At 36.5% G+C, this 12,631-nt stretch overlaps 1 protein-coding gene across 1 annotated transcript; it reads left to right on the forward strand.

Annotated features, from left to right (window-relative positions):
- Nucleotides 1-6,456: 6,456 nt before the first annotated feature.
- On the forward strand, nucleotides 6,457-7,944 carry LOC105056264 (zinc-finger homeodomain protein 5). The gene has a single exon (XM_010938400.4). The coding sequence runs from the start codon at nucleotides 6,914-6,916 to the stop codon at nucleotides 7,793-7,795; it is 882 nt and encodes a 293-aa protein (XP_010936702.1). The 5' UTR covers nucleotides 6,457-6,913; the 3' UTR covers nucleotides 7,796-7,944.
- Nucleotides 7,945-12,631: the final 4,687 nt, after the last annotated feature.

Here is a 12,631-nt window from a genome sequence, read left to right on the forward strand (position 1 = left end):
GTTTGTGTGTAGCTCTTAGTAATAAGACGGACTTTATATCGCTCAACAATGCCATTAGATTTATACTTGATTTTGTAAACTCATTTGCTTCCGATGAAAACTTTGTCTGGAGGAAGAGACACTAAAGACCATGTCTTATTTTTTTTTTCCTAATACTTCTAGTTCATATGCCATGGCTTCTCACCAGTGAGGATTTTTTAACTACCTGTGAATAACTAGTGAGCTCATCATTAGAGGAGATGGCTGAGAGAAAAATAAAGTATAAGGGAAAAAAATGAGAATAAGTGATATAGGAGGAGATAGGATAAGCCATAACTGAATATGCTATTGATTATGAAGAGATGCGGGATGTATCATGAAAGATCGAATGAACATAATCCTTAAGTTATGAAGGATGAGTTGAGTTCATGGACATCATCGCAGAAGCAGAGGTTATGGTGACAATATGGTTATCTTCATAATTAAAGGTGGGTAAGGGAACTACAGGTCCTGAATGCAAGTTAGGTTTATCTTTAAAAAGAAAGATTATTTCATAAAACTTGACATCACATGAAATAAAAATTTGATGGGTTTTAAGATCATAAACCTTGTAGCCTTTTTGACCAAAAGGATAACCTACAAAAATACATTGAATAGCCCATGGAGCAAATTTATGGTGATTATGGGTATGATTATGTGTATAACAAAGACAACCAAGGGCACATAATTGGTGATAGTTTGGTGGGCTTTTAATAACACTTCATGAGCTGTCTTCTCAGATAGGACAGATGAATGAAGATAATTAATCAAATATATCGCAGTGAGAATGCACTCATCCTAGAAAGATAAAAGTAAATGAGCTTCAATAAGTAAGATATGAGCAACTTCTAAAAGGTGATGATATTTTTGTTTAGCTATACCATTTTATTATGGAGTATCCATACACATTAATTGATGGATTATATATATTATTTTTATAAAAATAAGCATACATGGATGTGAACTCCTGACTATTATCCGTTCAAATGATCTTAACTAAATTAAATTGAATTTTAACCATAGCACAAAATATCTTGATAAAGGTACTGGATTCATTATTCATGGCCCAAACTCTAGACTGTTGGCAATGGGCAGGAGTTGCCTGGTGGATATTATAGTCCCAATGGTGGAGTTATGGACAATATAGGTCGACATTGCCTATGCGAGGTTGGTGCTTATGGCTGAATGACTTATCATTGAGGGTGACTTGGCCACTATAATAACATAGATTCAAATGTGGGATACAAAGGATATTGCTCATCTATTTCTGAGGGACATTGCGGCGCTGCTAAGGAGAGCTACTATCATATGTACAAGACATGTCTATAGGGAGACCAATACTATTGTAGATTGGGTTATCTTTTTTGTGGCGGAGCACTCGAAGGATGTGATTTGGACTGACATATCCTCTATGCAAAATAGTTTACATGATGTTTTATTTTCTGATATTTTTGATTGTGTTCAAACAAGATTAGTATGAATGTACCATCGTATAAAAAAAAATTGAAGCAAAACAATGTGTTAAAATAATGTGTGCCAGCATGTGAAAGTGTGCAATATTCATCCCAAATATCATAATGAATTGAAGCAAAACAACATTTACTTCTATTATTACTTTGGAAATGCATTTTGAGTTTGTGGTGACAAATGACAAGTTTTATAGTGAAAATTGTTATCAAAAAGAATTTAAGAAAGACTACCAGAAAGAGAAGATAAACGGATTGAGGATGGGTGACCAAGTCATAAGTGCCACAATGAAGAAAGATCATATGTTATTGATGATGCTCTCCTAGTAAGTGTTTGAACAAAATGATACACGCCATCACACATATCTCCTACACCAATCAATTTCTTTAAGGTAAGGTCCTACATAACAAAAGATTGGAAAAAATAGAACAGCTAGCACAATTCAAGGCATTAGTTAGTTTTCTCACTAATAACAAGTTGAAGTGGAAGTTTAGAATATGTAAAACATCATGTAAAGGTATATCAGATGATAAATGAACCTTGTCGGAATGATAAATATAGATGTATAAGAGATCGGAACACAATTACCATTGGATAGCTTAAGAGGCTTGGTGTCAAGGCATTCGATGATATTTGTCATATTGGAGAGATTGGATGTCATATGGTTTGAAGCCCCACTATCTATAACCCAATCATCAAATTCAAAAAAAAGTGTGGTTGCAATATCGCTTACTAGCAAGATTGGCTTAAGGTAATTATTTGTCTTGGTTGAGGAGACTTCAAAGTTGTTTGTATCGACTAGTAGTTAACTTAGGCATGTGAGAAGCTTCAACATTCTTACTTACAATGCAAGAGATATCATTAGTGACAGTAGTAGCATAAAAATAAGACACTCAAGTAGTAGGCCCATTTTTTTGGTGCTTGATATTCTTCACGGTCTTATTTGAATCATGGCTTCATAGTGCTCAATTTGGAGGATAGTCAAGAAGTTTGTTGCAAATCACTTTTGTGTAGTTGGACAGCCTACAATGAGTACATACAATCTTTCTTTTATCTTTACTTATATTTTTCTCACTATTAGATTGATCTTTTCTGACATCAAGTACCGTTGCTTCAATATGAGGCATATTAGGAGAAGCTAATGCTTATTATTTCTCTTCTTAATAGATTAAGGAGTAGGCTCTAACAACATTAGCAAGAGGATTCATCACTAATATTTGTATGCAAATAGTGACAAAATTATCATTCAAGCCCATCAAAAATTAATGAACATTCTCATGCTTGATCATGGTGATTAGCTCCTTTGATGCGCCACACTTGCAGGTTAGAATTGTTGGGTAGGTTTCAAGCTCATTCGAATCACCTGTAAGAGTAGTAAAGTACGTCATGACTGATTGTTGTCTTTGTTTGTGTAAGGTAATGTCACGATAAAGTTGATAAATCCGGATCTCATTTCCTTGAGAGAATCGTTCTTCAAGATCCTTCCACATTTTTTGCGCTGTATCAACGTATGCAATACTTTATTGGAGGTCTCTTGATAAAGAATTGAAAATCTATGAAACAACCATGGAATTGTATTTTTTTTATGCTTGGATATGGAAGAGAGGGGTTGATGGTTTTGACAAAAATCTATCAACAAAGTGGTACTTATTTTCGATAAGAAAGGCATTTCTTATCTCACAAAAAAAAAAGGGCATTTCTTATGGCTCTTTTCCAAGTGGAGTAGTTATCACCATCAAGAAAATAAGACACTAAGGCTACACTTGGATTATCAAATAGATGTAGATAATATGGAGAAGAGGTAGAGATTTTATTGTTTAATATGGGTGAGGCCATATGGTAGGATAGAGAGAAAAAATATTTTTAAGATAAAATATAAAAAGATTGCAGATCTAGGAACCTTGCTTTGATACCGTGAAGAAAATAGAGATTAGAGTGGCCTGATTTTATTGAGCATAGCAATAAGGTATATATATATATATATATATATATATATATATATATATATATATATATATATATATCATTTGTACAAATTCAGTATATTTAAAAAATCAATTCACTACATATATAGATCTCATAAATCAATCTTTAAGATTCTATCAAATCTTGTAAATCCATTCATGACAAAGTTGCCTAACTTGACTAAATAAATGTGAAAAGTATCCTGATAAATGTGGGAAGGTTGAAGCATCTTCGAAATTTTTATCAAATCCCACAAATCAATTCATGATGGAGCTGCATAGATTGTCCAAATAATCATGATAAGTATACAAATAAACACAGAAGGAAGATTTGATGAATCTCTAAAATACTATCAATGGAAAGTTTAAAAAATTTTTGAAATTCTATAATGTTCTCGTCGTATTAGGATGAGTAGTAGAGGCATCAAGATTTATCTTAACATAATTCAAGTGGGGAACTGTCTTAATCATAATAATTATTAGAAAATATAAAAATTACTATTTTGTTTTTCTATATATGAAATATATGTAAAAATAATATTTTTGAGAAAGGATATAACAAAATAATTATTAAATATCGTGAATTTGATGACAAGCTGTGTGAGTAGTTGAAGGCTGTTACAACGACGGCAAGGTATTTGCGGCGTCTATCCTTTTACAAATAATCTGAAAATGCAAATAAATATAACGGACGCGACCTAAATTTACAATGCTCTTAATTAACTTTTAGCAGTTGCAAATTAAAATCTTGACTCCCCCAAAGGCCAAAAGAAACAAGGTAGGATGTGCTGCGAGTAGCGACGTCTCATGCACGTACTTTGAGGCACGGAAGCAATGCACGGCAAATGAAGCGTCACGTGTCAGTATATGTCGTGTGGTGCCCTGCCGTTAAGAGTCCAAGACTAAACTTTATTATCCAATAATTGATGCATTCTTATGGTAGGTTTAGTGTCATTATTTGTCAATTAAGGCATACCATTAATTAGCGTCATCTGATATCATTGCAGGGGAATTGTACCGCTCGGAAACCGCTTGCTTGGCTCCAAGAAAATGCCAAATGCTGTGATTAAAAAAAAAACTAGTGCACACACTTCTGTCGGCATCCAATGTTATACCCGTTCATTGCCTTGCGGTCCCACATTGGTGGGGTCGTGAGAGAGTGTAGCATGTGGTGGTTTTAGAAATGCAGAATAAAACAGGTGAATGAGATTTTTGTCTTCCGTGTGATCGCTATCGAGCTCATGGGGCCCCGCGAGCTTCTGTAAGTTAACGAAGAAATGGTCAAATTCAACAGTGGTTTCCGTATTACAAATAGTGAAACCAAAGTCTTTTGTTTGAATGATTTTATTTTGAATGATACGGGAGACTTCAGACTTTGCCCCCATGTGCAAGAAGGATATTTGAATTCACGTGCTTAGGTGATGTATCCATATCTATATCTATATCTATCTATACATGGATATGTATTTTTTTTGGAATTTTGGATGATGCCCTTGCATTGTAAATATTAAATACTAACCTATTAATTAATTATAAGATCTTCTTGAGAAGATAAGAGTCATATTCACCATGGATATACCATCAAATATTATTTTTTCTTAAAAAAATATTCTTTGTCACTCTGTATAGTCCATATCATTCTCTTTGGATTGGAGGACAGATTAGACTACTATCTAAGAGTAAGAAGGTGGAATGAATTTACTACTATCCTTCTACCAAAAAAAAAAAAAAATATTACCATCCCCTACTTCATACCTTTTAATAGTTGTGATCGTAATGTAAGGTAATTTAGATTTTATTTCACATTGAGATTATCGCTCATGCTATAGCAATCAAATCTAATGCAAACATTTACCACTTTTGAAAAGAGCTAACTCAAGATAAATTAGATGATTAACTTATCAATCAATCACAAAGATAAGAGAAGATGCTATGGGTGGTATTCCTTCCTTTCAACACATATGTTCAATTAATAGTTGGTAGTAACCTACTTACTGCTGGTCGAAATCCAATTGGCATACTAGTGGTTAATTATGCAAAGTCAACCACAATAATATGTATCATTTTTTTCTAGGTTAGCAGAGCTAAATAAGGGGAAAGAGCAAGAATTTGCAGCAAACTTGGTCGAAGTTGATAATGAATTCATTTATCATAAGATTGAATGAAAAAAAAGAAATAATGATTAATTTCCATTATTAATGTTAATAATATATTTGTACCAAAAAAGCCAATACTAGAATCCAGCACAAGCATTTTGACTAGCTCACCATGATAGGTAATATAGATTGTATCTCACAATTGATATTGATGCATGATTTATTATCCAAAAAGAGAAATTTACTAACAAACTTGAGATTTATTAGGTTTTCTTATAAAATTTCAAGTATAAAAAAAATATTAAATTTCAAAAGTTAACCAAGAAGAATCTGTAAACTAAAATTTATCCCAACAATCATATCTCTCCGTCTACCAACAAGAGACCATGGATTGCAAGCTCTTATGATGCGTTCCCAAATATTGCAACCGGTTAAATTATAGTACAATTTGTTCCTCTATACTTTCTCGCTTTAATAATAACTATAGTGGGCTGAAAGAAGAAACATTGGAGAATTAGCCAAGAAGGCCAAACGAAGGGAAGAGGCGCGCGCTGACATGGTGGACCCTCCTTTCAAGTGGGAGAGCCTGACATACCAACAAGAGTGGCGCGTGTGGTTTGGAGGCTCCATCATTTCAACACCGGCTCCCTCTCACAAACCAATGAAATCTAATGCGAGCACCCATGGAGGGCAGTTGGAATTTATTACAGTGGCAAGGACGGAGTAGATAAGTCCCACATCATAATATAATAAAACAAGTAAACCCGAGAAATAAGCTGCGGCAATAAATAATAGTGGGCCTGCTTGCAGGGCATGGGAGGGGTGAAAACATGACTTTGTCGGTTGGTTTGGTGTAGAACCTCCCACCAACAAAAAAAAAAAAAAAAAAAAGAAAAAAAAAGAAAAAAAAAAAATCTCTGATTTCATCACCTCTTATTAGAAACCCTTTCTCCCTCTCCTCTTCTCCTCCCATTATTCCCCTCTTTTAGATCACCAGTCGCTAGGAAACCCTCTTATCTCTTGTCCTTGTGGTGTTGAACTTGCATGCTAGCTGACTCTCTCTCACTGTCTCTTCCCCTCACTGTCTTGGTCTCTTGGAATCGGATTCCTTTTAACTTGCAGCTCTAATCCCTACCGTTTTGTCTAAGCCCATGTTATCAAACTCCCCTTCTCTCTAATCGTTTAAAAATCAGATACATGTGGCCTGGGAAAATTTTCCAGAATTACTCACTGAGGTTCTTTTCTCTGGTGGTTGCGGCCTCGCTTGTCCTTTCTCTTTAATATTTTATGGGTGTTTGGGATTCGGATTTGCTGATGGTCGCGTAGAAAGTGAAGGGCAGGAGGGTCAAAAAGATAGAGTTAGGTTCCATGGATTTCAGAAGGCAGGATGAGGAGGACGAGGATTGCGACAACCCCAATAATCCTCCTCCTCCTCCTCCTCTTATCAGAGAATCGGCCTTCGGGCGGCCGATGCTCTCCCCCGCCTCCTCCCTCCTTTCTCCGAGAGGAGGAGGAGGAGGAGGAAGAAATGGTCCCAACCCCTCGTCCACCCGTTCCACGGTCACGATCTCATCATCAGGAACGGGTGGTGGGGCCGATCCCACCGCCACCGAGGCCGACACCACAATTCGGTACCGGGAGTGCCTCCGGAACCACGCTGCCAGCCTCGGTGGTCATGTCCTCGACGGTTGCTGCGAATTCATGCCTGGCAGCGGCGACGACGCCTTCAAATGCGCCGCCTGCGGCTGCCACCGCAGTTTCCACCGCATCGATGGCGATTCCTCTCCCTCCCCTTCCAACCCCAACTCTCTTTACCGCGTCCATGACGCCGCCAGACTCCCCCTCTTGCTTCCACCACTCCATCCCCATCCTCCTCCTCCTCCTCCCCCTTCTTCTTATCATCATCACCACCAGAAGCAGTTCTTCTTCCGCAGCAACAACGCTGCCAGCGGGGGCGCGACCACGGAGTCTTCCAGCGAGGAACTGAACGCGGGGGCTGGGCCGCCGCAGCGGCCATATATGGCGTCCAAGAAGAGGTTCAGGACCAAGTTCACGGCGGAGCAGAAGGAGAGGATGTTGGATTTTGCGGAGCGGATGGGATGGAGGATCCAGAAGCAGGATGAGGCATTGGTGGAGGACTTCTGCGCCGAGGTCGGGGTCAGCAGGCAGGTCCTCAAGGTGTGGATGCACAACAATAAGCACACCATCAGGAAGCAACAGCAGCAAGGAGAAGAGCATCAAGATATGTGAGAGAGGATTGTCAACGGTGGTACGACAAGAACGGCTTTGTAATCGACCAGATTCACTGGTTTGAGCTAATTACTAGTTGCTCCTTGAGATTGACTTAGATTAGAATTTAGATACATGCGCATATAAATATATATATATATATATATTTATCTACTTGTTATGATGTGTAACCTTGGTTCTACTTATTCTTCTTGTAGCCTGATGACAAACAAAGCAAAACCCATCATCTTCTTGTCCTCCTCTTGCTAAACTGTCCTACTTAGGAACATAATCTTGTCTTTTGTTTGTTTTGTGCCTCCATCTCTACCTATTCTAATGGTGCCACCATCCTTAATTAATTGGTCCATCCTGTTGGTTTGTGGATGGATCGGTGTACCTACCGCTTGCTTTCAACTCGAACTTCTGCAACTAAAAGATCTACAGTTGAGCATGGATTGGAAAACCCTTATCTTATTATCAGTTAAACATGGTTGTGTTGTGCACTTATTACTGATAAAGTTCGAACTTCTGGGTTCTATGGTCTGCTACGTTATAACGTAATATTAGCATCTGAGCAGCATTTGATGTTTGTTTGATCCTTCTGCTTTTCCAATGGTTCTAGGCTTTGCCTTGAATTTGGTGATATGCTTTCTTTGTACTTAAGGGAGTAAATCACACTAAGTACAGTAAGCAGCTCGTTAAATGGATCAAACCCTTTCGTCCTAACTCCTAATTCCTCTTCTTGCTTTACCAGTGCCGCAGGTGTCCCACTCTTCCGACCTAGAAGCCTTTTTTAACAGGTCATGGTGTCAGATATTAGAGAGGAGAGGTGTGGATGGGGCATTGTCACGAGCGTTGTTCCTCTACTGTCAGAGACCTCCAGAATTTGGGGTAGCTCTTTGTGACAAGGGGAAAAAAACAAAAGAAAAATTATGAAAGAAGCGATTGGTACACGTTAGAAATAACAAATAACAAAAGATAAAAAAAGTTTATGTAATAACAGCAGTTGTTGGAATAAATTCATAACATCTGGAGACCTTTTCAATAATGCTGCTGCATTTTTTGGTTGACTAGCCTAAATTGTTTTTTCCTCCATCACTTGCTTCTAATTGAGGTTGGTGGGAGACCTCAAGACCTTCCTCATGTTGCTTCATTCATTATCTCATCTTTTTTAGAGTAAACATTCAATACCCAATTTAATTCATCACTTGCATGGCTTTCTCATTATGGTCTATTTTTGATGTTTTATAGCTATTTGTCTAGCATTCTATATATTTCGGTCTGATTAATATCAACTTAATATTTAATTTAAACATGCAGATGACTTGTTTTGTTCTCCATATTTCTTATGACATGATAGCGTTTTTATTCCTTCAATGTCATGCAAGCAGAACTTTTCCTGGAATTTTGTTTTAACCATGATCATTAGGCTTGTGGATGTTGTAGGGATCCATAACTGGAGCATACAGAACACTTTTGGTAAATGGTTTCAACCCGAGTTCTGCGTGGCCTTTTAACATAATGAATAAAAGAAATTTAGTTCCAAAAGTGATCGCAGTTTCCTGTGTGATCAGGGCACGACCACCAGAGGTTAGAATGGTCTTACCTTTTGAACAACATAGCTCAGGCAGAACATGTTTTTCAAATAAAAATGCTTTAATTTTGTTTTAAAAATTAAAGCTGGAATATATATAACAGAATTGCTTCATCCAGTTTCACTTCCTTAGACGTCATAGATCTCTAGATAGGCCTTTGTGTGGAGAAAATAAGTAAACTGTGGACCTTTATTTTCCTAGTAAAAAGTCAATTTTATATGCTTCATTACGATCATCTAACTTGTAAATTGAATTACGTAAAAGAACGAAAGGAAAAACAAAAGAAAAAGCAAAAGAAAGAACACCGTGCAGGTATTGATGAAACCAACCAAATGGTTGATAGACTTTCCCATCTTCAGCATCCAAAAAGAAGAAAAAAAGGATGAAACTAGCCAGTTTGTTCTTTGCTTTGGTGGGCAAAATCACTGGCAGAACAGGTGTTGTGGTTTGGAAGCCTCTATATTCATAGGAAGGAAACTAGAAAGAGGAAGCATATTGTTTTAGTGCTAGTGATAAAATCTGCAGGCAAGGCATACTAACCAAAAATCCAGTTAGCCAAACATAAATTCTTAACAAAGCAATATATACTCCATGATCATGAGATTGTTATGTTGCACAGACTGGCTTCAAGTACTCAAGATATGACTTCTAACTTTTGGAAAAAAAACTTCTTTTTAAATCTTTTTTTTTTTTTTTTTTTTAGCTGAATTTGGTGATATAGCAGAGCACATAGTTGGGAATGGCCCTTTGCAGAAATCATGGTTTGGAGGAATTGGGAAAGTGAAGAGGCCTGCTTAACATATGAAGAGAAGCATACATTTTAAGTGGCAATTTTTAGTTTCGCAAATGCTTTTTGGTCGCCAATAGAATCAGATTAATGCTTTGACAAACTAATGGCCAGGTACAACTGCAGTGCTACATGAGATCTGAGTAATGCCTTCGTAACATGCAGCTCCTTATTATACGTGGCCAGCACCTAACATGCTATGTTAGGTGAGTGCAAGACGAAAGTAGAAACCCTTCCATTTGAACCAGAGACGTGTCTTTCTCATGGGGCTAACACACTCATGATGTCGGAAGGAAGAAGGAATACCCAAATAGGTCATTATCTTCTCCCCTTCAAACAAATTATATGAGCTAATACATTGAACATATCTTTTGTAAAAGTAAGATGAAGCCACGTAGCACCACGCACACTTCCAAACGCTTCCACTCGATGTGGCTCGCCGACGTCATACGAGCCCATGTAAGTTCTGCATATTGGCTAGCGTGGTGGCTCATAAATTTGGGTCGGAGGTGTATCTTTCGCACGGGAAGGGCTAACCTACCTTCGTACGAACCTGTGGGTTTATTTTGGTAAACAATCTGTAGTTGGATCATCGGAAATTAAACACCCTATAATACGGGCATTACATGGCTGTATACCATGCCAATCATTTTATTTTGGACTTCATTCATCTTATGCTTGTCTTCATGATTTCATTTATAGCAAGAAAATAAGATGATTGACATGATGCCCATGTTATAATTTATTTGATTAAACTCATCCCGATGTGGCCCGCACTAATATACATTGTGATATATTTGATAGTTCGATAAAATTAAACTTTATACAACAATTATAAATAAGATCGATCTTTCAGTTATTGTGACTGATTCAGATATTGCCTTTGATAGATGAGATGCATTATAAAAAAATATCTACGAATTTGATCCCCTACTCGTCTGAGAGTTTGTAACATCCTTCCCATCAGATATACTTGGATTAGAGATTGAAAAACCAAAACATTGCTTCACAATATCGAAGAGCACATTCAGGATTGGTTCTCTTATAGTTGTAGATTGCAAATGGTTATAGGTTAATTCATTTGGACTGGAACAACAATGGCTAGAGATATGATTATTTCCACATTCAAATTAAAATTTCTTACCTTCAGTGGCATTAGAGCTATCTTTATACTATTTTGTTCAATCTATTGATCCTAAAGTGATATGAAAAATTTTTATATCCTATATTTTATATTTATTTTGGTAGATTATTGATCACTATAACAAAACTCATTATTAGCGATGGCCAATCGTCGTCGCTAATAAGCAAATTATTATTGCTAATACTATTAGCGACGCAACGCCGTCGCTAATGAAACATCGAAAAAAATCCCGACATTAAAGCAGCTTATTAGCGATGGCTCTTTTGCCATCGCTAATAACATTATTAGCAACGGCATTTAGCGATAGTATCTGTCGCTAATAATTTTTTCTAAATTCAAAATTAATAAATTTAGAAAATATAATAGCGATGATTTTTTGTCGCTAATATGCCCCTGTCGCTAATATTTTTAGCGACAGAACTTCTATTGCTATAGCCGTCGCTAATAATTATATATATATTTTAAATTTTTTTAAGTAATTATATTTATTAAATTTTATTATAATTTAATTAACAAGAAATTATATTTACGGACATTATACCAACTAACAATTAGCTATCACCATCATGAATAAAAAATTAATATTATATATTAAATCAAAATTAAATTTTACAGATAATACTGCTCAAATTTCAAATACAATATATCAAAACAAAAAAAAAATCAACGGAGATCATCCTTCTCCTCCTACTCCTGCTCTTATACATCATCTACAGTAGCAGGTGGATGAGAGCCAGATGTCCTGGCATCTTGTAATAAAGAAAAATAAAATATTATTAATAACTTTAAAATTAAATTAATTGAAACTATAAAACTATTGTAATTGATACATAGGGATATATTTTAATATACTACTTCAATTCTCGAACAGATTGTTCCTACATATTTCATTCGATGATATGAAGCTATAGACACCCCTAGCCAGTACTTCATCAAATGGTTAAATTAAATTTTGACTCTCTGGATACTCCCTCCCTCCCATTTGAAGCCTAAACCGGCACGGATAGATGTATTTCGATATACTCTTTCAATTTTTGAACGGATTATTCCTACACGTTCCATTCGATGATATGAAGCTATAGACACCTCTGACCCATCCATCGAGTAGTTAGATTGAATTTTGACCCCTGATACCCCTCCCTTCCGTCTCAATCCTAAACTGGTACAGAGGGATATATTTCGATACACTCCTTCGATTCTCGAACGGATTGTTCCTATATATTTTATTCGATGATATGGACGTAGCTACACCTCCATCCCATCCATCGAATAGGAAGATTGACTTTTGAATCCCAGATCCTCTTCTTCCGACTCAAGTCTAACTATGTGAA

Source organism: Elaeis guineensis, chromosome 13 (genome assembly GCF_000442705.2).
Source record: "Elaeis guineensis isolate ETL-2024a chromosome 13, EG11, whole genome shotgun sequence".
Taxonomy (NCBI): domain Eukaryota; kingdom Viridiplantae; phylum Streptophyta; class Magnoliopsida; order Arecales; family Arecaceae; genus Elaeis; species Elaeis guineensis.

What these genes read in the sequence shown, in the direction of transcription:
- LOC105056264 (XM_010938400.4), top strand. Translation starts at nt 6,914, where the DNA reads ATGGATTTCAGAAGGCAGGATGAGGAGGACGAGGATTGCGACAACCCC.